Source organism: Cucurbita maxima, unplaced genomic scaffold (assembly GCF_002738345.1).
Source record: "Cucurbita maxima cultivar Rimu unplaced genomic scaffold, Cmax_1.0 Cma_Scf00007, whole genome shotgun sequence".
Taxonomy (NCBI): domain Eukaryota; kingdom Viridiplantae; phylum Streptophyta; class Magnoliopsida; order Cucurbitales; family Cucurbitaceae; genus Cucurbita; species Cucurbita maxima.
In genome coordinates this window covers 430,155-454,160 of record NW_019272023.1, presented here as the reverse complement: position 1 = coordinate 454,160, position 24,006 = coordinate 430,155, and the positions used below count along the sequence as shown (strand labels likewise).

At 39.0% G+C, this 24,006-nt stretch overlaps 6 protein-coding genes and 1 pseudogene across 10 annotated transcripts; 3 read left to right on the top strand and 4 right to left on the bottom strand.

Moving 5' to 3' along the window:
- The first annotated feature begins 839 nt into the window (after positions 1-839).
- LOC111482180 lies at positions 840-2,953 on the top strand. Its single transcript, XM_023127858.1, has 5 exons — positions 840-1,359; positions 1,441-1,725; positions 1,841-2,126; positions 2,241-2,360; positions 2,462-2,953. The coding sequence occupies exons 1-5, from the start codon at positions 1,036-1,038 to the stop codon at positions 2,572-2,574; spliced, it is 1,128 nt and encodes a 375-aa protein (XP_022983626.1). The 5' UTR covers positions 840-1,035; the 3' UTR covers positions 2,575-2,953.
- Positions 2,954-3,917: 964 nt separating this feature from the next.
- LOC111482072 lies at positions 3,918-4,681 on the bottom strand (annotated as a pseudogene).
- Positions 4,682-4,738: 57 nt separating this feature from the next.
- On the top strand, positions 4,739-9,806 carry LOC111482065. 5 transcript variants are annotated; one of them, XM_023127706.1, is made up of 6 exons: positions 4,739-5,488; positions 5,711-7,454; positions 7,543-7,727; positions 7,829-7,917; positions 8,729-8,817; positions 9,720-9,806. In XM_023127706.1, exons 2-3 carry the CDS (start codon positions 5,877-5,879, stop codon positions 7,678-7,680), a joined length of 1,716 nt encoding a protein of 571 aa, XP_022983474.1. In that variant the 5' UTR covers positions 4,739-5,488; positions 5,711-5,876; the 3' UTR covers positions 7,681-7,727; positions 7,829-7,917; positions 8,729-8,817; positions 9,720-9,806. The 5 variants fall into 5 exon arrangements, with proteins under 5 accessions (XP_022983474.1, XP_022983473.1, XP_022983471.1 ...); XM_023127705.1 differs by having other exon boundaries at positions 5,864-7,454; positions 7,543-7,917; XM_023127703.1 differs by having other exon boundaries at positions 5,857-7,454; positions 7,543-7,917.
- Positions 9,246-13,424, top strand: LOC111482068 (phosphatidylinositol:ceramide inositolphosphotransferase 1-like). Its single transcript, XM_023127710.1, has 12 exons — positions 9,246-9,828; positions 9,954-10,043; positions 10,751-10,837; positions 10,938-11,006; positions 11,571-11,651; positions 11,774-11,845; positions 12,034-12,094; positions 12,222-12,321; positions 12,404-12,499; positions 12,584-12,630; positions 12,712-12,833; positions 12,957-13,424. Exons 1-12 carry the CDS (start codon positions 9,796-9,798, stop codon positions 13,038-13,040), a joined length of 942 nt encoding a protein of 313 aa, XP_022983478.1. The 5' UTR covers positions 9,246-9,795; the 3' UTR covers positions 13,041-13,424.
- Positions 13,425-14,152: 728 nt separating this feature from the next.
- LOC111482069 lies at positions 14,153-17,305 on the bottom strand. The gene is made up of 2 exons (XM_023127711.1): positions 16,309-17,305; positions 14,153-15,065 (listed from the first exon to the last, which is right to left on the bottom strand). The coding sequence occupies exons 1-2, from the start codon at positions 16,764-16,766 to the stop codon at positions 14,828-14,830; spliced, it is 696 nt and encodes a 231-aa protein (XP_022983479.1). The 5' UTR covers positions 16,767-17,305; the 3' UTR covers positions 14,153-14,827.
- Positions 17,306-18,062: 757 nt separating this feature from the next.
- On the bottom strand, positions 18,063-19,144 carry LOC111482073. Its single transcript, XM_023127714.1, has 3 exons — positions 18,945-19,144; positions 18,519-18,845; positions 18,063-18,445 (listed from the first exon to the last, which is right to left on the bottom strand). The coding sequence occupies exons 1-3, from the start codon at positions 19,009-19,011 to the stop codon at positions 18,294-18,296; spliced, it is 546 nt and encodes a 181-aa protein (XP_022983482.1). The 5' UTR covers positions 19,012-19,144; the 3' UTR covers positions 18,063-18,293.
- A 1,545-nt stretch (positions 19,145-20,689) lies between these two features.
- Positions 20,690-23,736, bottom strand: LOC111482066. Its single transcript, XM_023127708.1, has 8 exons — positions 23,546-23,736; positions 23,324-23,510; positions 22,986-23,238; positions 22,274-22,474; positions 21,500-22,187; positions 21,304-21,410; positions 21,165-21,224; positions 20,690-21,076 (listed from the first exon to the last, which is right to left on the bottom strand). The coding sequence occupies exons 2-8, from the start codon at positions 23,507-23,509 to the stop codon at positions 21,063-21,065; spliced, it is 1,509 nt and encodes a 502-aa protein (XP_022983476.1). The 5' UTR covers position 23,510; positions 23,546-23,736; the 3' UTR covers positions 20,690-21,062.
- Positions 23,737-24,006: the final 270 nt, after the last annotated feature.

Here is a 24,006-nt window from a genome sequence, read left to right as displayed (position 1 = left end):
CTCCCACTCCAATTAAACATTCATTTAAAAAAGGCAATTTAATATCATACTTGTTTAGGACCAAAACATCCAACAAACTGCCAAATGAGTCGTTGACCCATAATTCAAATTGACTTCACACTTATTCTCATTAATGTTTCATGCAACTGAAGAATGGTGCTGGGGAGCGTGCCACGCGGTTTCCCAAATTTACCTTTCTATTTTAAAATATTAAATTAAAAATAAAGTTTGTATTGGGCTGGTTATTTGAATGTTCAAAATATTGGGTACAATAGGCAATGCATTGAATGTCATAAAACTGTATTTGGAATCAATTAACTAGGATGACAAAAGTATGAACATTCAGCACTCCGAGAATAATATCCATCCAAACTTTAATGAAATTCAATTCGTAGCACATAAAATCAAGTAGAATTTATGGCATGCAATGCGATTTTTAAAATAACGAAAATAATAATAATAAAAAAAAGTCCCTTTGATTACACCAAATCATAAATCTCCCAATGAACCAACTTTTTGGTTGGTCAAATATTGAGTTTACAAATTAGGGTTTTTCGTCATTCCCTTGGTTTAGTCTAACGGTAAATGTAAAATGGAAAGGCGGTCCAAGTGGGACCCCACTGATCTCACCTCGTGCAGAGCGGCTGCCTATTTTCACGATACGGTTTACTAATGTAATTTTAATTTTCTATTTTATTTTTTTAAAAAAGGGTTTTTATATTTTATATCTTATATCTTATAAAATATATTTTTTTTTTTTAAAAAAAAGGATAATAATATAGTGGCGCCAAGGCCAACTGGCGCAAGCCTTGTGGAAGGGACGCTTTACAAATCAAGATGCACGTAGTCACACTCACCCACGACCCCCCTCATTACTCTTTTATTTAATTTTATTTATTTTTTCTATAAAAATTCGCTTCCTTCTTTCTATAAAGAATCCTTCTCGTTTGCATCTCTGCCCTCTTCACCTTCTTCTATTCCCTTCCGTCTTTCACAATTTTCTAGGCTTCGCGTTCCCTCTCTTTCTTGCTGCTCATGGCTGACAGTTTGGACGACGGCGAGTTTTGGCTTCCTCCTCAGTTTCTTGCTGATGACGATAATATGCCGAGCCAAAACACCTGTGCTACCAACAAAAACAGTCACCTAAACTGCCTGGGTTCGACTCCGTTCCTGCCTCAACGGCCTTTCTTCCCATTTGAGTTCGGGACTTCTGGTGGATTTTCGGATTTCAGTTCTCCTGGTGAATCGTTGAAGGGTTCCAGCGAGACGGAGAGTGACGAGGAGGATTGTCTCGCTGAAATTACTCTCCGTATGGCTCAATCAACCATTGATGACGGTTTCGACTCTTATAATTCTAAGGTTTCAATTCGGACCTGATTGCTCTATTTCTTTTAGTGTTATTTTTGTCTAATTTTGGTGGATTTGTTTTTTTCTTTTCAGGCAAGCCTCTTGTCCGGATCTCCGCAGTCGACTCTGTGCGACATGGGGAGTGGCAGTGGTTGCAGTCAAGTTTCCAGTCGTGGTAGTCCAAAAAGCAATTGTAAAGTTCCATCTCCTCCAGCTACATGCGATCTGCTGCATGCGGCTGCAGGGGAAGTTGCGAGGATGCAGATGAATGAGAGTCGTGGTGTTATTTCACAGAACAGAGGAACATCTCAAGTCTCTGTTCCGGTGAAAAACTCGAGCACGGGTACCGGGTTTTACCAGCAGTTGCAGGCTGTGCAAGTAAATATATTAACCCCTTTATGGCATCTAAATTATTTGGTCGACTGGTTATCTGTACTTGTGTTGAATTAGTAGTCGATTTTGATTCCTTATTGGGCTCATAATTCTTTGGCAGGTTTCGCACCTGAATCAGAAGGAAATTATGCAGCGACAAAACTTGACTGTCGGTGAGCAGATGAATTCTCCTGCAGCGTATCAACGGCAACAGGTCCATGTAATGGTTCAGAATGGAGTGAGGGGCTGTCGGGGATTGTCGTCATCTGCCTGGATTCCGCCGCCGCAGGGCTCTGGAACGAGGGCTCTGTTTCTCGGAGCTCGAGGAGGCAAAAGGGAATGCGCTGGAACTGGTGTATTTTTGCCTCGACATAGCAGCACACAGTCTGAGCAACGAAGAAAGCCAGGTAATCTAAATTCCAAGCATGCGGATGCAGAATGATAAGTGAGCATTAAATTAAGAACCCTCACGAACTGGGTAATGTTTCAAGCAAATCATGAGTTTGTTTTTCTATCCACAGCCTGTTCTACGGTGTTGGTACCTGCAAGAGTGATGCAAGCCCTGAACCTTAACCTCGAGGATATTTGCAGTCAGCCTCATGTGCAACCCATGGGTGGCGGACGATTGAATTCAGAGAAGGGTAAAATTACATCCTCCGTTATAAATTATTATGAACACAGCCCTCTCCAGCATCCACAAATTGATCGAATTATTTCTGTTTTCGTTGCTGTGATCGTGTAGATGTTCTCCTGAGGCTGCAAATCAACCGTGGTGGAAATTATGAAAAACGAAACGGCCGTGGGCAGTTACCAACAGACCATGAAATCAAGCTTCCCCAGGAGTGGACATACTGAAACGAAATAAAAGTTGCGCAATATGATGAAAGTAATTGAAAATAGGTAAAAGGAAGGAGACGACAAAAGAAGGCGGTGCATTTGATTTTGTGGTTAGGTTTAGAGAAAAATAAGAAGGTTTTGGTGGGGGATTCCAATGGGGAACAAAATGGGTTAGGGGTAGCAGGCAGCGAGTCAGCCCCCTATATAACAAGGGGTAAGAGGTAGGTAGGGGGTATAGCAACTTTATTTTGTTGTTTGTTGGGTGAGGGAGTTTGGGTCACTCAGTCAAACTGATGAACAAAAGAAAAGAAAAAAGAGGGCATTTTTCCACCTCTTTTGTGTCAATAAATATTTTTCTAGATTCTCTATAAAAGGCATGGGGAACTTTTTTGGGACTCGATCTAGTCTTCCCTCCCCTCCCCTCCCCTCCCCTACTTGGTTAATGCGTATAATACCCAACCAACACATTTTCAGGAATAATAATACTAACAATAATCCTTTCGCATTACTCTATTTCTGCTGTTCCTTTTTTTTTATTTGTTTGTAAGAACACAAAATTCATAATTATATGTTGTGCCGCTTGACTTGAATTGGGATTGAAAACGATGGATTTATAACAACGGTTAATTAGTTTGTTTAATTAGAACTAACAGAATAATTGCGCAAGTGGGCAAGGAGTAGGAGACGTAGAGAATATAATATATATTTATATATATATATATATATATAGTTGGCTTAGGAGGGAGGAATCTCCTTCCCCACTTGCCTGCCCTGCCCAACGCTGCCCCTTTGGCCTAGATATTCAAAGTTGATGACGTAGGCCACGTACGTGTCACAAACTTGTTCACGTGGCAGCTCTTGTGTTTACGAATTATTCCGGCTTAAAGAAATAAAGAGCAAAAGTAAATATGGTAATAGTTGTCCAAATATGAGCGTTACCAAGGAAGCACGGGAATTTCGATTCAAAGATTGAGATTTTATTTATGAATAGGAGGAGGAGAAAAAAGGAGATAGTGGGGGCCTTGTGGCGGATGGCATTAATCTGGGGGAGTGATATCAACTATCATCTCTCACTTATAATAACAACCCTCACATGGCGCGCACTAGGCATGTTTCCCATTTACGCGCACCTTGCCCCATTTAGTCCCACCCGGTGACACAACCGTCTTTCCGGCGGCCGTGGCGGTGTTAGGGTCACACGTCCTTTTCATACCCATCGGTGGAGAAACGATGGGCGGGGGGTTTCAAACACAAAGAACAGAATTTCTTTTTCTCGCGACTTTCTCACTCACGCTTTACAAGCGCGTGTGGTTCACTCACGTAATGTGTGGGAGTGCGAATGGAATTCAAAACGCCGTCTGTATGAGTAATATATAACAAAATATTTATTATTCCCTTCCGTTTAAAGGAAACAAGAAGGACACGGTAGTAATTTAAACCGATATCCTTTATTTTTTTTAATTTTAATATGCTTCATCTCCTTCCGTTGCCATGCAGGACTGAACTTCGGGGGGGTTTTAATGGCCAGAAATCTGGACCATTCTGCCCATGGGCTTCTTGAACTGGTATTTAGGCACGGTCACAGTTAGTACTCCGTTATACATTTCCGCCTTCACCTTATCCACATCAGCGTCTTCCGGCAGGACGATACGCCGGTAGAACTTTCCACTGCTTCGTTCAACACGGCGCCAAATATCGGTTCTCTTCTTTCACAGCCCTAATTTCGATGCTGATGCCGATGGCTCCACTCTCTTCAATCTTCAGCTTAACTTCCTGCTTCGTCACTCCGGGAAGCTCTAACCTCAACACGTGCGCATCCTCTGAGCGTTGACGGTCGAGGAATTTGAGGCCATGGAAGCACGGAAGGGATCGGCCACGGCGTCTTTCTCATGGATATGATCGTAAGAAGGCCGATCCTCGACGTAGTAGCGATCCTTTCGATCCTCATGTAAGTTGTCGCCGACCCTGGACGTAGTTGCGTTCTTTCCGATTCTCAGGGGAGTTGTCGTACGAAGGCCGCTCCTCAACGTAGTAGCGTTCCTTCCGATCGGTAGGGAAGAAGTTTCTGAAAGGGATCGACATTTTTAGTGAGTTGCTTGGTTGCTTGGATGCTTGGATGCTTGCAGGTGAATGAGTATTAGCAGTTCAATTTATAGGAGGAGGGCTACGTAAAAGTTTGAAAGATTTAGATGGAGTGGGATTGATTCCATTTTTGGTGGAAGTCGCGGTGTATTGATTATTCCATGAAAAATTCACGCGGTTGGATCAAATCATTTTCTGAATTTGTTCTCTGGATTGAGGTGAGTTGGACGAATTGGCGCATGGCACGGCAAGGGAATTGAATATTACATTCCATTTGGTGATTCCGAAGACACAGATTGAAGTTGTGAATTAGGGTTGTTTGAAAGTGGATACAAACGCGAACACTCCTACAACCATTTCTAAAAATGGGCCTCGTTTATCTGGGCCGATGGGCTCTGAATTTATCTGCTCCCCTTTTCCAGTGTGTCAAACGGTGCGTTTCATTTTCATGCAACATTCTCGCTTTTTGATTTTTGATCTTTTGAATTTGTTTGTGTGTGGAATTGCTGACGACATTCCTTCGCGATGGAGGAGGGCGAAGAAACGAAACCGGAGAAGAATGATTAATTAATTGGCCTCTCCCTCTCTTTATTATGTTTCTTTCTTTTCTTTTCTTTTCTTTTCTTTTCTTCTCTTCTCTTCTCTTCATTTCCGCCGCAATTCTTTGCTTTGCTTATAATCCACAACAGATTAGGACGTATTGATTCCTTGTTTTTGTTTTCGTTTCTTTCCTTCCTCCGTCCCACATCCCAGTCGTGAAATCACGCTTCGGATCCTTATCGGGATCCACGAGTTTCATTTCGTCCTATTGCTTCTCCTCTTACGATCCTTCATTCCTGGATTTCTCAAGGTCCGTCCGTCTCTCCTCATCCTCTTCATCCTACATTTCGCTTTCTTTTTTCTTATCATCTGTTTTGCTTGTTTGAGGACATATCCAATGCTTAAGGATTTCTTTCCTTTGCGTCTTGCTTCCGTTTTGACGTTGATTGGTAATACTAATAATCACATTCCTCATTGTCCTTGTATCCCCAAATTCGCAATGTTTGGTCCCTCGCTCTCTACATAATTTCAGCCCCTTTGTCTTTATCTGGGGGAACTGCACTCCTCAATGTGATCAAATAAGGGGGGAATTTCTGATTAACCCAACCTTAGAAACTGAGGATGTTCACGGTTATAATGGTTTTCATCTTTTACTAACATCGTTTAATATTGTTCTAGTTTTCAGTATCTGCTGTAGCATGGGATCCAGCTTGGAGCTGAGAAAGAGCTCAAGCCACCGCCATAACTCAAAATGTTCTGTTCGACTGCCTAGCGACTTGTATTGTGTGCCAACGAAGGGGACCAATATTGCTCGGGAAACATCGTACCGCCCAGGTAACAGAGTCGAAGACAGTCCAATAGGAGAGGACGAAGTTGTTAGGCATATGTCAAACTTGCCTGCTTATCTCCTTCATACACGCAGAGTAGAAAATCTCCAAGACAAGGTTTTGAATGTTGGGGTTCTCGATTGGACACGGCTTCAGAATTGGAAGCACCGCCATATTCGCTGTCCAACACAAGCTGAAGATGTTGCTAGCTGTTCAAATACTGCAATCAAGGGGCGCAAAAAAATACAAAGGAATCGCACATCATCCTCATTACAGGGAAATGTTTCAAACCTGATGCAACAAAAAGGAAGGAAAAAGCGTTCAGGTTGGACGATGAGTTATTCAGAAATATTTTCTCCACCCGGTATTCTCCTCTCTTCTGAATGTCCGTTGCCTTCTTTAGCTGACGTTAATAATCCCATGGTGGGCAGAATGCAACATCCTCTGCTCTGTCATACTACCGCACAACTTTCATGTTTGAGACCTTATGGAGGTAAACAAACAGAAAAAGGAGACTCGGACATTAAGCTTACCGGTTGTCCAGGTAGTTCAGATACAAACAAATCTGGTCCTGTGATGTCTGAAAATACCGGTTGCCCACATAGTTCAGATAGAAAGAAAATACCTTTTAAAAGGTTGATGAAGCCAATACTGAATCATAAATCCTCAATTCCTCAACATCCTACTGAAGGAAACGTGAACTCATTAAGCCGTTGCCCAACTGGTGTTGGCAGTGCCCACGACAAGAAGCATGCTGAATCACCAATGCAGGGCCTTTTGCAGTTCACCATAATGAATGGTTTTCCCTCGTTTAAATTATTGGTGGATAACAATAGAAATGTGCTCGTAGCCACGGCTAAAGATTTAACCCCGTGTGGGAAGAATGGAGCAGCAGGGCAGAGTTGTTATACATTCTACCAAGTTAATGAAATAAAAAGTAAGACTAGTGGTTGGAAACGACCAGGGAATAGGGATAGAAGTTATGGCTATGCCTGCAACGTCATTGGACAAATGCAACTGAATTCCCATTATGAATACAGCAACGGTAAATGTATTATGATAACAGAATCGATTTTGTTTGGTGTTGAGACGAGACCAGAAGATCCAGAATCAGCAATCATAATGAGAAATAGAGAACTTGCAGCCATTGTTTTAAAGGTTCCTACCCAAAACTCGAAACATGATGGGCAACAAAGTTGTAACGTTTTGATAGAGAATGGCATGAAGTTTTTGTCAGAGGATAATGGTGTAGTAATACTGCCGGGGGATGTTCATGGGTCACCAAGCAGCGGACAGCCTTCCACATTGATCAATAGGTGGAGATCTGACGGAGTTTGTGACTGTGGTGGTTGGGATATTGGTTGCAAACTGCGTGTGCTTTCCATTCCGAACAAACTAATTACATCCAAGGCGTGTCCTATTTCCAAGTGCCTCCAACTTTTTGTTCAGGTAAATCTTTAAATTTTGGTTACAACAACATTTCATTGGTTGTTTCGTTTTAGTCAACTAAAAATCTTGACTCTCCGTTTTGTTTCAGGGAGATGAACAAGATAAGCCCGTGTTCAGCATGACACCCTTGAAGGGTGGGTTCTTTGAAGTTTGTTTCGATTCCTCCATCTCTATGTTACAGGCGTTTTTCATATGTGTTACAATTATAAATGGTCAGAAAGAGTGATGAAGTATCCCAATACTAATGGAATTAATACAGTCCGTGAAAATTAGGTTTGTTTCCTTGTATCTAATCTTTTGCTTGGTTGACAAATCCAAATCAAGTCCAAACATGTGACATATCCTTGAGGTCGTTATGGGGTTGTCGCAACCAGATATCCCCCTCATTCCCGGGTGGACGCAGCAGACACCATCTCCTGGTGCCCAAAGAGTTTGCATTCACTGGGGCGAGCAATAATACCTGGTAGGCCTTCTGAACTGAGAATTAAGGTTGTTGGGCCTTCAACTTTGGTTGAATCTTGCCTGTCTTGGAATCATGTGTTGTGTTGAATTTGGTTGGGTTTTGGTGTGTGTGTTCAGATTCCTGAGGCTGCTGCCTGCTTTTTTGTGTGTCAGCCCCTCACCCAAAGCCTTTCCTTTTCTTTTTTTTTTCTTTTAATGCACTACACTATTCAGTATACCTATCCCTTTCCTCTCCGACTTGTCATGCCTTACAAATTACAAGATTCCTTTGTCTTCTTTTCTACCAATAATAACTTCACCTCCACCACAAACCATACTAAAATGCCTAAAATACTCGACTGTTCATACTTCCAAGTTTCTTAAACACATCCACAACCACCCATTTTGCCTTTTAACCCCTCTGTTCATAAATTGACAACTATATTGTCTTCAAGTGAGAACAACATTTTGGGACATAGTTACAAAATTCAACCCTAAACCCTAATATAGTTTGTGAACAACTATATTAATTTGTTTATTAAAAAGAAAAAAAGAAAAAAAAGGGGAAAAGAATGGCAGGCCAAGATATCATCCCCGTCTCCTCTCGACGCTGGCAGAAGCGTTCGTGGGGTCCAACCTCCAAACCCGAAGAATGCCTTGGCGTGGACTTGACCCCTTCATTTCCCTTTTCATTTTTGTGAATTTAATATTTTAAATTCAAGACTTCTTTGGACCAACAGTGAGATGTTCTTGGGAAACATAAATACAAAATCTGTATTGTAATAATATATATTCCTCATTTTACGTATTAACTTTTTCTTTTTCCTTTTTAGTTTGGGCTGCAAACCCAAAGCATTGCAGGCCACCGGGACGACACGACGGGTTCAAGCCCTCTCTTATTCCCAAATTAAGAATTAAAAAGGTAACTTTGTCTTTCAAGTGGTTTTCTTTTAAATAATCTAACAAATATAGTGCTCATTTATGCCTCATTTTCTTTTTCTTAACTAATATCCATTTCAATTCTTTTTTTCTTAAAAAAAGAAACAACGTAGATAATTAACTTCTCTTTTCTCGAAGTTGGCTGAACTTTGGGAGAATATATGCCTTCTATTTTTTTTATTGACAATAAATAATAAAACTATTAATTTTTATACAAACTTTCACGTGAATATATATTAGAATTAAAAGTTCGTATTTTTTTTTTTAAATAAAAAATCCTAGAAGTCACCGTAAATTTAGGTTTTAAAATTAATTTTTGGGGTCTCCGGTTATTTAATATTATTATATTGATAGACAGAAAAAAAATATATATATTTATATATATATATATATATAGAAGAAGAGGTGAGAGCCAGAACGGCAAATCTTTCTTTCATATTCTCTGTTTTTGTAGTAACAAGCAGCCTTCCCCCTTCATTCACCCCTCCTCTTCTTTCCTTTTCTCAACTGTCTTTCTCCATTTCTTCCATCAATTTCGCCTTTCTTCTTCTTCTTCTTCTTCTTCTTCTTCTTCTTCTTCTTCTTCTTCTTCTGCTTCCATCCCACCACACACCCACTATCATACAACAATCCAAAGGGCCCTCTTTCCCTTTTGGCTCTCTTCTTTCACTAATGCCTTGTTTTCTGTCTCATCCATCGCTTCCCCTTCTGCTGCTTTTCCATTGCAATCCCTGACTTGGGTCTTGATTTTGAACTGGATCTTTCTTTTCAATCTGGATTTCCCGGTACCGACATTTCGTTTTGACTTTGCCGCGCTTTGCGGAGTTCGGTTTCATTTATTTTTCTTTTCTGGGTTGGGATTGATTTCTACGCATTCTTAACCAGATATCGAACTTCGCGATGTTGACCTTCAGAGTTTGGGTTTGAAGTATTATGGAAGCGGTGGTTACGCCCATTCAAAATGAATCTTTACATTGGTCGCGAAGCGTCGAAGGTAGGTTGGTTTCTTGATTCAAAATTTCACATTTTTCTGCCTCTCCTTCTGCTGCTGCTGCTGCTGCTGCTGCTTTCCAAATAATTTTTTCTTCTTTTTCCTCTTTCCTTCTTCCCTGTGAGAAGCTATGGAAAAGATTCTGCGCAGAGATTAGTACGGAGATCAGCCTTCTCATCGACAACTGGAAGTACCTTCTTGGTGGACTTATTTTTCAGGTATTTCTTTCAATCTATTTCAATGCATCATCTCGCATTAAACCATTTTTACTTTTTTTTTTTTTAATTTCCCCCTCTTTTTAAATAATGTTGGTCGGCTTGTTTGTGGGCCCTTGCCCATTCATCTTCTTCCCAATGGAATAATTATTCGCCAGGCTTCGTTTTAAAAGAATTAGAAGGAAACAAGATCCTTTATATGGCAACCAAACATTTGGAACCGTCTATTTTTTAAATTCGAATTGATTTAGCACTTTGAAGAATCTACCTCATTTGTTTCTTATTATGCAACCAAACATTTGGAACCGGTAAAGTTCGAACACGTAATTTGTCCCAAGTTTTTAAAATTGTATAAAGTTTTCCATCTAATATATGCATCCAGTAAATCCAAAGTAGAGGTGACGACTGAACTTTTATCATCTTTTGGAAATGCAACTTTTGTAATCAATGAATGAAGCATGTGGATGGCTTTAATTCATAATTCTAGTGGTTTTAGAGAAGGAGGTAGAAATATGCGCTCTCCATTGTCCAGAATTGTAGGAAATGTCCTCTAAATCATGTTTTCTCTAGCTAACTGCTCTGAAGGCAGGTTCTTGATCATATCTTCTCCTCTAAGATACAGCATTCTAATTATAGTATCTTGTATTCTAGGATTTTGTCATTTTGTCCTCTTATATGTCTAATGTATGGAGCATCTTTCTTCTCGTCAGTACATACATGGAGTTGCTGCTCGGGGAGTTCACTACATACATCGTCCCGGTCCAATTCTTCAGGATGTTGGTTTTTTCCTTCTCCCTGTTAGTATTCATCTCTCTCATCCTTATTTTTTCCCATCTTTTATCTTCTTCTATTCTATTATTGTCGTTGTTGTTTAAGTATATGAGCTTTGATATGTAGGAGTTAGGACAAGACAAAGCTTACCTCAGTGAGACTCTTTTCACATTCATATTTTTATCCTTTGTTGCGGTAAGTGATATCTTGGTGGTGACCTCTTTCTATTTTTATTCCATTTCTACCAACCACCCTGCATTTCTTAACTTAATGGAACCAGGAATCAATTTTCCTGTCAAAGCACTCCCATTTGCAGAAATCAAATTCTGATAGATTGTTTTAGCCATTTTGTTTTCCCGATTCATTTGATGATGGACTGCACTTTTTTATTCATCTTTTTTTAAATATGATTTCTTGAGCAGTTTAGTTTACTGATCAATCTGAGCTAATGGTTTCATCAGAACGGTCTTCTGTTCTCTTCATGTTTATAAGACGTATAATTATGTCAAAGCTCTTCAGGCTAGGAAAACCAATAATCCATCACTTCTTTTTTTTTTTTTTTTTGGACTTGATGGGTCTATTTAGCTGGTTTCCTGTTTTCAAAAGATTTTTACACCCATACAATATAATTATGCCATTAACATGTGTATCCCAATTGCTATGTTTTATGTTTCCCTCTGATTGATTTACTTTCTATTTTTCCCCATTATTTGCAGTTTTAGGTGTACTAATGGATTTTGTTTGATAAAATAACTGCAGTGGTCTTTCCACCCTTTTATTCTCAAGAGCAAAAAGATCTATACAGTTCTCTTGTGGTGCAGGGTTCTAGCATTTTTAGTTGTGAGTATTCATTCATTTATCATATCAATTTCTTATCGTTCATCCGGGTTGGTTATCTTGCTTTAAAAACATTAAAACATTTCTGCATCCCCTAATTCAATGATTGAATCTGTTTTCACCAGGGTTGTCAAATTCTTCGTATCTTAACATTTTATTCTACACAGCTGCCCGGTCCAAACTATCACTGTCGTGAGGTACATTTTTTAAAAAAGTCGTAGTGATGTACTAATTTATTTTTATTTTTATTAAATTCTCCTTATGTGTTGGTTATTTTCATTTGTAAGAGGCATAATTCCTATATCTTTTCTATAAATTTGTGTAGCAGTAAAATTTGATGATTGTTTAAACGGGATAATTTATGAATCCTGGCTGTATTATGCAGGGTTCAAGACTTGCCACATTGCCTCCTCCGGATAATGCCTATGAAGTTGTATTCATGAACTGTAAGCATTTCGTAGTCTATTAAACAATTGTACTTTATTAGTCAAGAGTATTTGTTCCATGGTTTTGTGTTTTTTTTTTTTTTTAATCTGATTTTTTTACGAGTCTTATTTTGCTGGTCCAATGCAGTTAGGGGGGTATTATACGGTTGTGGTGATTTGATTTTTTCATCACACATGATCTTCACTCTTGTTTTTGTGCGGAGTTATCAGAAATATGGCACACAAAGGTGCTTGCTTATCCGTGGTTAATACATTTCGGTCTTTGTAATGTTGCATGCGGACCAAAATTGTTTCTGTTTGTTACTACAGGTTTATGAAGCAATTGGCATGGTTGCTTGCTCTGACACAGAGTTTGTTGATTATAGCATCCCGCAAACATTACACCGTAGATGTTGTGGTTGCATGGTAAGCGTAACACTGATGTGTTCTTGTTCAGATCTTTCCCTATCGTTCGTTATCACTAACACACAAACGGTTGATTCTCTATAGGTATACTGTTAACTTGGTGGTGTTTTTTGTGGACAAGAAACTACCAGGTTAGTTTTTGTAATCATGGATTGTTGGCTGTCCTGATGTAGAAAGTTTAATCTTTTATCTATTGGGCTTTCATGTTGCAGAGTTGCCTGATCGTACCAATGGGACTGCACTATTACCATTGAGCTCCAAAGAGAGAGATACCAAGACCCGAGATGAGAGTCACAAGCTCTTGAATGGGAATTCCGTAGACCCCACTGATAGGGTACAATATGGTGAATAGTGTTCCCTTTCCCTTTTGGAGTTGGGACTGTAAAACCACTCTAACATTTACGTTGTTGTTTGTTGTTTGTTGTTCGTTGTTCGTTGTTCGTTGTTCGTTCTTCAGAGGCAGAGGACTCAAGTAAATGGCAAGACTCCTGAAGATGGGAACGGTGTCCTCCATGTTAATACCACGATGAATGGGGCGTAGCACAAACAACACAGAACTGCTTGCGGAGGATTGTTTATTTCTTACAATGTAGACTAATGGCTTTCCTTGCCTGTGGTTGCCTCCTTTTCCCAAGACTGGTAAAATCTGTTATTTATCCTATCTTCATGGGAAATGCCGTATTTAGATTTACTTTCTGTTTATTTTTTTTCTGAAAATTGCCACTTGCATTTGGCAATTTTTTAGGCAGGAAGTAAGAGGACCGGATCCTTCTTCTTTTCTCTTAGTTGGATCAAGGAACTAACGTCATCTAATGTAGTAGTTCATTGGTTTAGATTATTTTGAATTTCACTTAGTTTATTGTAAAAAAATTTAATGATCAAGTCATCAAGGTCGACACTGTTATAAATTACTGAAAGTTTTACTTTTTTGTTTTTGTTTTTAAAGGTAGAAGGCCATCTAGATATGCGCTTTGAAATGCATTGGCTTATGCAATGGGAATGCCACATTGTAAAAGAAATCCTATGTCTTTGCTCATTGCTCATTCATTTTCTTGCTCTATTAGATTCTCACTTGAATGAACATAGTTTCGCATTAGTTATAATAGCCTAAGATAGTAAAGATTTTCTGCAGCCTGAAAGAGAGTGTGAGAGAGAGAGACTTGGCAGATGAGAATTAATGTCTAATGGAAGAGTTGAAAGATACGACATCCTTTGAGGTTTTATTGCCTTTAAAAAAAAAAAAAAAAAAAAATCGTTGTTTTTCCTTTTATGTAATCTTTTACTCTATTAGGGGCTGTGTGAGTGTGTGTGTGTGTGTGTGTACGACTTTCAATGATATTTGCATGATTACCCAAATGATGCAAAATAGTGTGTCTTGGCCCCTATCTCAGTTGCAGTGTTTGTTTTTTTTTTTTTTTTTTTTTTTATACATCTATCTAAGGTGTTCTCGAACTCTATCTAATCATAAACGACTTGGATATGACGATGACATTTCTCCCTGTGCAAGGGATGTGTGTTTGAAGAAGACATATCGAAGTGTAAGGTAAATCTTAGTCACCTTCTTTGTGAAGGAATATTGGTTTCACAATGGTAGAGATAAGGACAAGTCTATATGGGATTCTTCATCAAAATCAAGGCCTCCCAAGATTTTAATTGGAAAGAAACATCTCTTTTTCTGAACAACAACTGCGTTAACAAAAAGTCCCAAATAAAGCCACTTTAGTTTGTACAGATTCGTAGTTATCGATGTGTTCCAATAAAAGGGCAGCCCTTCACGCCACAATTTCATGAGTTTTCCTGACAGATTTTTGTTTGCACTTGACAACAGATAGGTCCCATACACGCCTCGTCTTCCCCGACTCCAGGTGGGCTCACCTTCCTGTTTTTATCCACAAGGAAATTGCCTGCTCTTCGTTTTAGCAAATAAAAGATTGGCCTCTTTTATCATCTTCAGTGACCTCTTCATTTCACTGTAAAGATGGGTCCTTGAGAAAGCACAGAGCTTGTTCATGTGTTTCTCCTGTACATCGCCACAATCAACGCTCAACAACTAAATACTTTTAACAAGAAACCATCCAGAGAAACCATATCGAAAATCCATAATAAGAATAGCGAAAGATGATGCCCACTGGAATACTCAGAATCATCAACCATGATCTTGCTGAACCACATTTCTCTGTAACTTGGAACTGAATGATAGTGCGGTGAAAAAGTTGTGGAGAATGTTGGGAGAGGTACATGTGGACACTTTGTAGGCAATTCTCTGGAGGGAGGGTCTTTTGCAGCTACAACTTCTGCAAGTTCCTTGATCGGACTTCCCCCGATTCGCTATGTGGGCACGTTGAAGTGAAACAGCCAAGATACAACAAAAGCAAATACCATACAAGCAAGCAGAAAATTCAGAAACCGGTGCCCACGCCAGAAGCTTTGGGTGTCTGATGGGGGAGTTGATGCAGCAACTGCAGTTGTTGAGGAGGCGTTGTTGGATTCATTAGACTGCTCTGTTAACTCAACCTCATTTGGTTCGACAATGTTTTGTGCAATGGAATGGCAAATCTCACATGTCCTAATGATAAGGCTCAAGAAGATTAGGAATGATAAATAAAGTAGCCAAAGGAACAAATATGCACATAAAAATCACATTATGTAAATCTATCATGCAATGCAGCAAATGTAAGAACACCAATTAACAAGTCATTGATTGAAATAGTTGATTAAAGATGGCTGTAATCACCCATGTTCAGAATCACTGTCCATGAACAATACTGTGGAACCTTTTTGTGAGTCTTCAAATCACTTATCAGTGGAATTCGGAGCAAAGTGCAAGAACATGTCGTCTGTTCGTTTCTCAGTGATTAACAAATAACCCTTTTTCAAAATGTTATACTGACATATTCTATTCATGACACTGGACAAGTACTTTTAACATCAAATCAAATATTCATCGTCTTGCTTCCACAACAGATGGTATTTATCCTACTAATCCTTTACATTTTGACAGCCTTCAAGCTCTTCATACATATCATCTTTTTATACAAAATTCAACCAAGCCGATCAAAACAAAGTCTATTGTAGTTGTAAGGAAAGTTAGATCAAAGGCATGAATCAGATCCATGAGAAGTGTACTGAAACAAATTCCATGTTCCATATATTTATCTAATGGGGGAACTGACTGTTGGTTGACACAAGATGAACTACCATTTGGATATGTTCGTTCATGAGATCAAGGAACTGAAAGAGCTAACTGTGTGACTAAAAAAGTTCGGAAAACTCAAAACTAAACTAGAGATCCTTTTATGATCTGTTGAGTGATCAACATAATCTTTCCCCACCTCTACTGAATCATGGTTCAGACTAGCAAATGGAGTATTCACTTTACAGAGGGGGCGAAGAGACAAAGAGAGAGAGAGAGAGATTCCTAAGCCATCAGAAAAGGGACAGGGAAGAAGGAATAATCAGTGTAATGCTCTTTCTTTTGCTTTACTCCTATTTCTTTTTGTTCGTCTAAGCGTTCCCTCTAAGTAAGCATTCTTTAATCTGCAACTTCAAGCTCATTACACTAAAGAGTTTTCCTTTAAGCCTCCTTAAATTAATGAATAGTCGAACCCCATGAGGATTATCTCAGAAGATGCTTATCACAAGAACATGCAACTTCAAGCTCATTACACTAAAGAGTTTTCCTTTAAGCCTCCTTAAATTAATGAATAGTCGAACCCCATGAGGATTACCTCAGATGATGCTTATCACAAGAACATGCTGAAGTAGAGAAGCAAGAAAATAATCTGAAGCATAACATAACGTAGACTCACTTGTTTCCTTTAATTTTGAACCAGGTTTCAGCACAATGCTTGTGAGCAACAGCCAAATCATCCTTGCACGAACAACCCAATTCGACTGGGATTCCAGACTCTTGGCTATTACTCTCCAAACCCAAATGACAAATCCTGCAATCCCTCTCTACTTTAGCCAAATGCACCTTGATTTCAGAAATCCCATTTTCATTTTCAACCTCCACCGAATGAACCTCCACCGACGAAACTCGGCGAGAATCCGGAGCAACCCCAACCTCCGGCTGAGAAACAAAAGAAAACCTAAACTCATCATAAGAACCTCCGTTGGTCGACAAAAACTGAGAGGGACACGAACCCTCATCGGCGTCAGAGAAATAGACGCTACAATCGGCGCTCAAATCACTACCACTAACAGACCGCCGATGATTCCCCTGTTCCAAATCAATGTCGGATTGGGAAACTTCCGGAGGCGCCATTTTCTTAACCCACAAGCTAAAGCTGATTCACAAACACTTCCAGTACAGGGCAGACACATATCAGAGAACCAACAGTCGAGGGCTCCAAATAATTTCTCCAAAATTTACGAAGAAGTTGGGCATTTAAATATGTGGGTATTGGATTTGGCAACAACCCTTCAACTCTTCAATCATTAAAAGAATGAAGAGGACGGTAGAATAGAATTCATGGTTCCTCTGTTAAAACAATAGTGGATTTGGTAAAGAAGAAAAAAATGGTCCAGCAGACAGAGGCACAGAGGTGTGTGCCACTCACTGTTGGAAGGCTTGAGTGAGGACTGCAAAGGCGAGCAGAAACGTGGTCTGGGGGTGACTAGAGGAATTCAGAGGAAAATGAAAGAAAAAATGGAAAAGTGAAAGAGAGAGAGAGAGAAAAAGAAGAAGGTTCTGGAAGATCTGTTCGCTAGTATACACAAGAATCTACGTTCCCAGTTGATTCCATACGACGCTGCTTCATCACCCCTTTCATTTTCATCAAACACTTGATGATCGGGAATGGTTCAGAAAGTGACGCTTACCCATTTTCTTAATTTTGTCGCTATCAATAAATTCTTTATCTAATCTTCATATAAAAACATATGAAGGTGTGTAGTTTCATCATAATAACAGATTACTTTCACAAGGTGTGCTCCATTGTGATGCTGCCACGTGATCCCATCCAATTTTAAAAATTTTGCTCCCACTTAAAACTTCGTTCGGGAAGTAGAACACAGGTGGGCCGCTTATTCCGCAGGGCCCAAAACAGAGGTGGTCCATATTTTGTTAAGCGTGGTGTGCACGCGACGTAGAGGGAAATCCCCCTTTTGCCTTGAAATAAGGACGGGTTATTCTATTCGGACCGCACTAATTAATAACCTTACAAAGACAACAACAATTTATTTTATAATTAGTGTCACCATTCATTTTAACTAACCAATAATAATAATAATAATCCAAAAGAACAAATTAAATGGTAAAAGATTGTAGTTGGTCTATTAAAACCAACAATGATGCCTCAATTCTATAATAAATGGGCCAGTCAAACACTTGGAATTCGTCAATTCGTTGACTTTGACCATTTATGCAGATTCATAAAATGCTTAATTAATTAATTAATTAATTAATTTCCACGTAACACAACTAACTTGTTTCACAAGAAACATAGAGTCTTTTTTTAAGACAAGTTATGGATTTATTAATATGCATGGGAGTAGCCTAACAAACTAACCCTATCGAAAAAGAAATGGAAGAAGAAAATTAAAAAAATATATATATATATAAAACAATGTTTTATTATTACACGACACTAGAAGTATACATCAACTCACTGTGTGTGGGAAATTTGAAAAGAAGAACAAAAGGAAACGACGTCGTACGTCTTATGATACCATCAAAATAAAAGGTGAATTCCGAAGAAAATCACTCATCTTTTACTATTCTATTTATTACCTCACAACTGTATAAAAGAACTTAACAATGAAAAAACCCAATAATAAATTAACTTAATTTTCACATGGGAGCTGGGGCATCAGCTGCAGGGAACACTCCTGTGGCGGCTGCGGATGACACCGGACCAGCGGCAGCCCCGGAGCTCAACAGCTCTACCATGGCACGGTGGGGGTTGGTGCGTTGCCTCTCACAAAGGTCGGGCAAGAACACTCCTGCAATATTCATTGTAATTAGGAAGGTGTAGGGTTTTGAGAAAATTATGAGTTATTATAAAACAGGGCTCACCCTCTCCTGCAGCCATGTTGAAGTAAAGGTCCACAATATTGGGGCACTTCTGGTAGCAGGCGGGAGAGCAGAGGTTTGCGGTGAAACGAGGGTCGAGGAGGGCGTCAGAGGCAATTCCCACGGAGTTGCGGTCCAGGCCACAAGCGTTGATGCACCGATCCGTCTCAATGTAGTTAGACATCCATTCCACCATCACCTCCGAGGTCCTGCATTGATACTCAAGCTTCCCATCTTTGTTCTCCGATGTCTCCAACGAACATCTCTTCCCCGACGAGGCTATTGAAAAAGCGCACACATCCACCGACAACTCCTCGCACACAAGCTCCCCTGCAATGACAACAACAAAAACAGAACAATAATTTCATATCAAACGTGTCCCGCCCTTGGAAAACAGAGAGACAAGACGAGCGTTTTATATGAACGTACCAAGAGCTGCAGAGACGAAAGCAGAGGAGATGAAGAGAAGCAGCGCCATTTTGTTGGAGATAGCCATGGGAAGTTTTAATCAAATGGTGGAATTGAAAGAGAGAGAGAGAGAGAGAGAGAGAGGGAGAGATTTATAGATATCGAGGGAGTTTGAATTGAAGGAAAGGTTGTGAATGGGGTATAAATAGAGAACAACCCAGAGACGTACACACAGCGACGCCGGCTTTTGAAGGGTGGTTCGGGTGCAGCGGGCGTTGTGTTCTAGTTGCCAACGCGTTAAATTCAAGGCTGTAATTTGTGTTGAAAGTCAAGTTTTGAGCCTGGTTGTGCTTGGCATTTGGGGTTTTCTTTCTTATTCAATTGGAACAAGTTTGTGGTGTGATTGATGCATTTTTGTTGTTGACGCCTAACAAAGCCGCGTACTTGGTTTCATTTGAAGGTTTCCACATTGAAGAAGCTTCCACGGTGTGGGATACGGTTATTATTATAATCTTAATTTCAGGCCAAACCATACCTTCTCCCAAAAATAATTGATTATTTACAATGGATGAGTGAGGTCATATCTTCATCTAAGCTCAATCATCATTCGTTCTCATACATTTCTATGAAACATTATAACTTTGAGTTGAGTCGGTTAAATAATAATAATAACAATAAAGCTACTAGGCTATCAATACATTAGAAAAATGATTAACATTAAAAAGACTATGTGGGTTGATTAATACCCCACATTTAACAATTAATGTCAATTAGGGAAAGGGTTAAGGTGATGTGTAAGTTTAGCATTTACCGAGGGGTTAAGTTGCAAGTAGTTTTGTAATTTAAAACACGAAATTTGGCAAGTTGGAAAGGAAATGTATTTATTTTTCTTTAAATGTTATAATCTCAATAAATGTGAATAAATTGTGTGAGAGGTTGGGTTTGACTTCCATTTTAATTTTAATTTTGTGGTATTTAATATTTATTCCTTTTCAATGGAAAATGAAAACTTGTTTGTTCTCTTGCTTTCTTTTTCCTTCCATAAATATTTTAACCTTTTCTTTACCCTACAAAAACTAGACCTTCTTAAACAAAAATACTAAACACACATTTTTTTTCAATTATTTGACTTTCAATGTAATTGAAATTTGACGCTAATTCCTTTTCTTCGGGCTTAAATCTAAATGGATGTGATTTACATGCACCAACCTTCTCAAGCAACATATTTACAATCAAATGTTAGCTGTGAATACTCCAATTACAAATGAGGAAAAACCACAGCTAAACGGTTGAGGAATCTATGAACTCGAGATAGAATGAATTAAAATTGAATTCAATTCATCACTTTTCCTTTGTATTTCCAAAATTTTACACCCATAATGCTGGATCATGAAAAGGATGCATTAATTTTTTTCCATATTATTTAAACATGAGGTAATTTACCCATAATTTTATATACATTCATATAACTTGTGGAAGAATGCAACAGTTTGCTAAATAAGGCTGAACCAACCTTCACATTTAAAATTGGATGTTCTCTCTTAGATGGGCAGCCGGTAATGACGATTTGGGGTTTGACCTGTTATACAATTCCACATGGGTTTTAAACAAGATGAGAATAAGTGTGCTTTTCAAACATACGAAATATGAAAAATTTTGGTATTATATGCTTTCTATATCATTTTACAAAGATTCATTCAGACGTCACTTCCTCCGCATCTACAATTTCATATCAATAATGACTCGGTCAATATTCAAATTGATCATTCCTGTTCCAAAGTCTATATTGTCATTCACTCCGGGAAATATCAAAGAAATGTCCTAACATATGTACTGCATTTATACAATTTCACCAGAACGCTCTGTAGGAAATTTACATCTCATATTTCAAACTATAGAATGCAAGGCATGACCAAATTACTCTGGCAGATGCAAATCATTGCATTAGTATTTCCAGCATGGGGAAAGGAATGTCTCGAGGATGGAACTAAATACTACAGATGAATGGTAATTGAATCTTACCACCCAAATTTCTGGAAGTGAAAATGTAGTTATTTCTTAAGTTAAGAGTAAGTTTCTCGCCGGCTTCAGTCGTCCCTAGTCAAGTGGCAGAGCTATGTTGATCACAGATTTGAGGAACTACAATTTTTTGGCTGCAATATCAAAGAGTAAAGATTTAACTATGCATAATTTAAATATCGCCTATAATGTGCACGAGTAAAGGGTTGCATATGTTTTTACCTGGGCTTAAAATTCTTATGCATTTTGTCGTGGACTTCACTGCAGTCAAAGAATCCATGCCTGCATTAGTAAAATTTGCCCATCAACTTATGCATTGTTTAATGGAACTTCAAGAGGTGTAGAAGATGAACTACATTACCTTCTGTATTTGTATTTTTTCCAGATAAAATTTGTGTCACAGTTGATGAATATTCTGACATCATTTGATCGGTCCCCACGTTACAGTCCATGGACTCATGAGATGACCTGGAAAAAGAAAAACAAGCAACAAATTATCAGATAAAGCGGTGGAGGAATAGTTCGTGGGAATTGCAGTGTGATGAGCAGAAGATTACCCAGAAAGAGTGTCTATTGAAGCACCAAAAGTTGGGACGGATGAACAACCAACTACTTCACAATCCATATCCAAATCAGCCAACATTTCAGTAAAAGAGAAGTCTCCTCCAAAAACATCAAGAGAAGGCAATTCAATGTCAAAAATGTCTAATTGCTTTTCGGACTCGGATGCATAAATATCATTTTCAGTCTCCTTGTCAGAGCTCATGGGAACATCTGAGACATCAAAATCTAGACGTCCCTTCACGTGTTCTCTCTTTCCCTGCCTTTTAGCGTTTGTCTTGACAGGGGAAGGAGATAAAATGCTGTGGTTCCTCTCTACAGAATAGTAAGCAACTTGCTTGTAAGGACTGATTGTCATTCTTTTTGATGAAATTACAGTGCAGCAAGTAGGACTAACGTCTTGCGGAGTATTGTTGTTACTGCAATCAGCAGCAGAGGAAATCTCTTGTGGAGAGGTAGACTTGTCGCTTTCACAAGAATTTGCACGGGGGGGAGTCTTTGGACCGGAAGAGTTGATTGGAATAGAGAATGAAGGTTGGTTGAACAAACATTTTACAACACTCGATCCTTGAACCACAGATACATTGGGGGTGCATCTAGGAGATGATGAATGAGTTTCATTAGAATGCTGGACAGTTGATTGAACATTGCCAGCTACAGTTGATTGGGAAAGTGCATCAGTATCTGTAATGTACATGAACTATAGTAGATATGATTGAAAATAGACGCGCCTCAATCATATTCACAAACAATTTGTAAAGAAAGATTACCTTTGCTAGCTGACTTCCTGGAAGATACTTTATTTCGAGCTCTCTTAGAAGCTGGAGGAACAACAATGGAAGCTTTGGAGCTTTTCCTCTTATTTGCTTCCATGTCATTATTAACGGGTGTTACGAAACTTTGAGACCCGCCATTGGTGTTCCGAGGTGTGACCTCTGGACGAATAGGTTGTGTAAGGTTCATGGGACAGCCTGAGAGAAGTAGGTCTCATTAACATCAACAAAAATGTGTCCAACTCACAATAGCTCAATTAAAGATTGGTTGAATTTTTTTTTAAAATAAGCAGGGGAAAATTAGTATAGAACAGTCTGAGACTCTTCTCCTGTGTATATATTTCACCAGAAGTTGGAAACCCCCACTGACGACTAAAAATACTGCTTAGCAACTCAATTATGACTAGGTTAGATTGTAAAGACCCCACTCCCAAAAGTCTCCAAGAAAAGCAAAGAATAACAGGCAGTATAACCCACTCCCAAATGTAATGTATAGGACTGAATGCAGGATTTCACTCCCAATGAGTTCAGAGATCATTTCTTTTCATCTCTCCAGTACTATTGCAATTGAGTATGGAAAAAAGGGGAACTACCTGTTAATCCCTATATCTTCAACCTTTAGATCAAACCCTGATAAATTTTAATGGATTTTTAAGTTTTTCAGAAAGCACATATGTTCCATTTTACTCAGAAAGTTCTAGGACGGTACCTGCGGGAGATTCAGATGGATCAGATTGACCAACAGCTGCAACTTTATTTGGAGCAGCTGAAATTGAAGGCGTTGAAGACCTTCCACTGGCATTATAAGCACCCAGAACAGTCTGCATACCCTGTAGAAGATTGTGGACGCGAATCTTCTCTTGTTCCAAATAGCTTCTTTCTTGATCCAAAATCACCTTTTGTTCTTTCAAACTGATGTATTCATCTAACATAGCCTCTAAGCTGAGCAAGCTCTTCGGAGCCTGAAAGCCAAAAGAATTATTAGAACAACAACAAAAAAACAAAAAAAAAAAACCCTCAAATCTCCAAACAAGCAGAAACATGTACCTCTTGTATGGGAGATTTTGCAATAAGCGATGAAGCTTCAACTCTAAAAACAGAGCGCGTTTCAGCGTAATTGTTATCAGAAAGATATTTATCAACAATGAAGGCGACCTGAATAGGGGTTACGTTACCAATCCCGTTGCCGGCGGCCTCAGCTTTTCTAGCCTTGGTCTGCTTCCCCATTCTCATCAAATGAAGAAGAAGAAACAGAAGAAAGAAGGTGGAGGTTTCAGATGCAGATTCGAGAAGCGGAGAAGGAAAGGGAGGAGCCGCGATTGGAATCGGAGGGGGAAATAAATTGGAAGATTTACTACATAAGATCGAAAGCGGCGGGAAGAAGACAGGATTTTTAAGGGAAAATGGAAAACGCGGGAACTTTTTAAATTTTTGCGGGTAATGTGTATGGGCGGTTTTTTGGACCCGCCTTCAAGTCCATTCCCGCCACCGCTGTTTCATTCCATCCGCCGCCGTCAAATTTTAATACAACATTTTAAAACATATTATATTTAACAAAATATAAGGAGCGTATGAGACGAAATCTTATATATGGTAAGTATATTAATTATAGGCCAATATAAATATAGTTAGATAAGAAAATATGAATTGAAAATATAAAATTAGATATGAAGATATAATATTAAATGAGGCTAAAACATGACGCGACACTTTCTTTTGAGGCCCAGCAG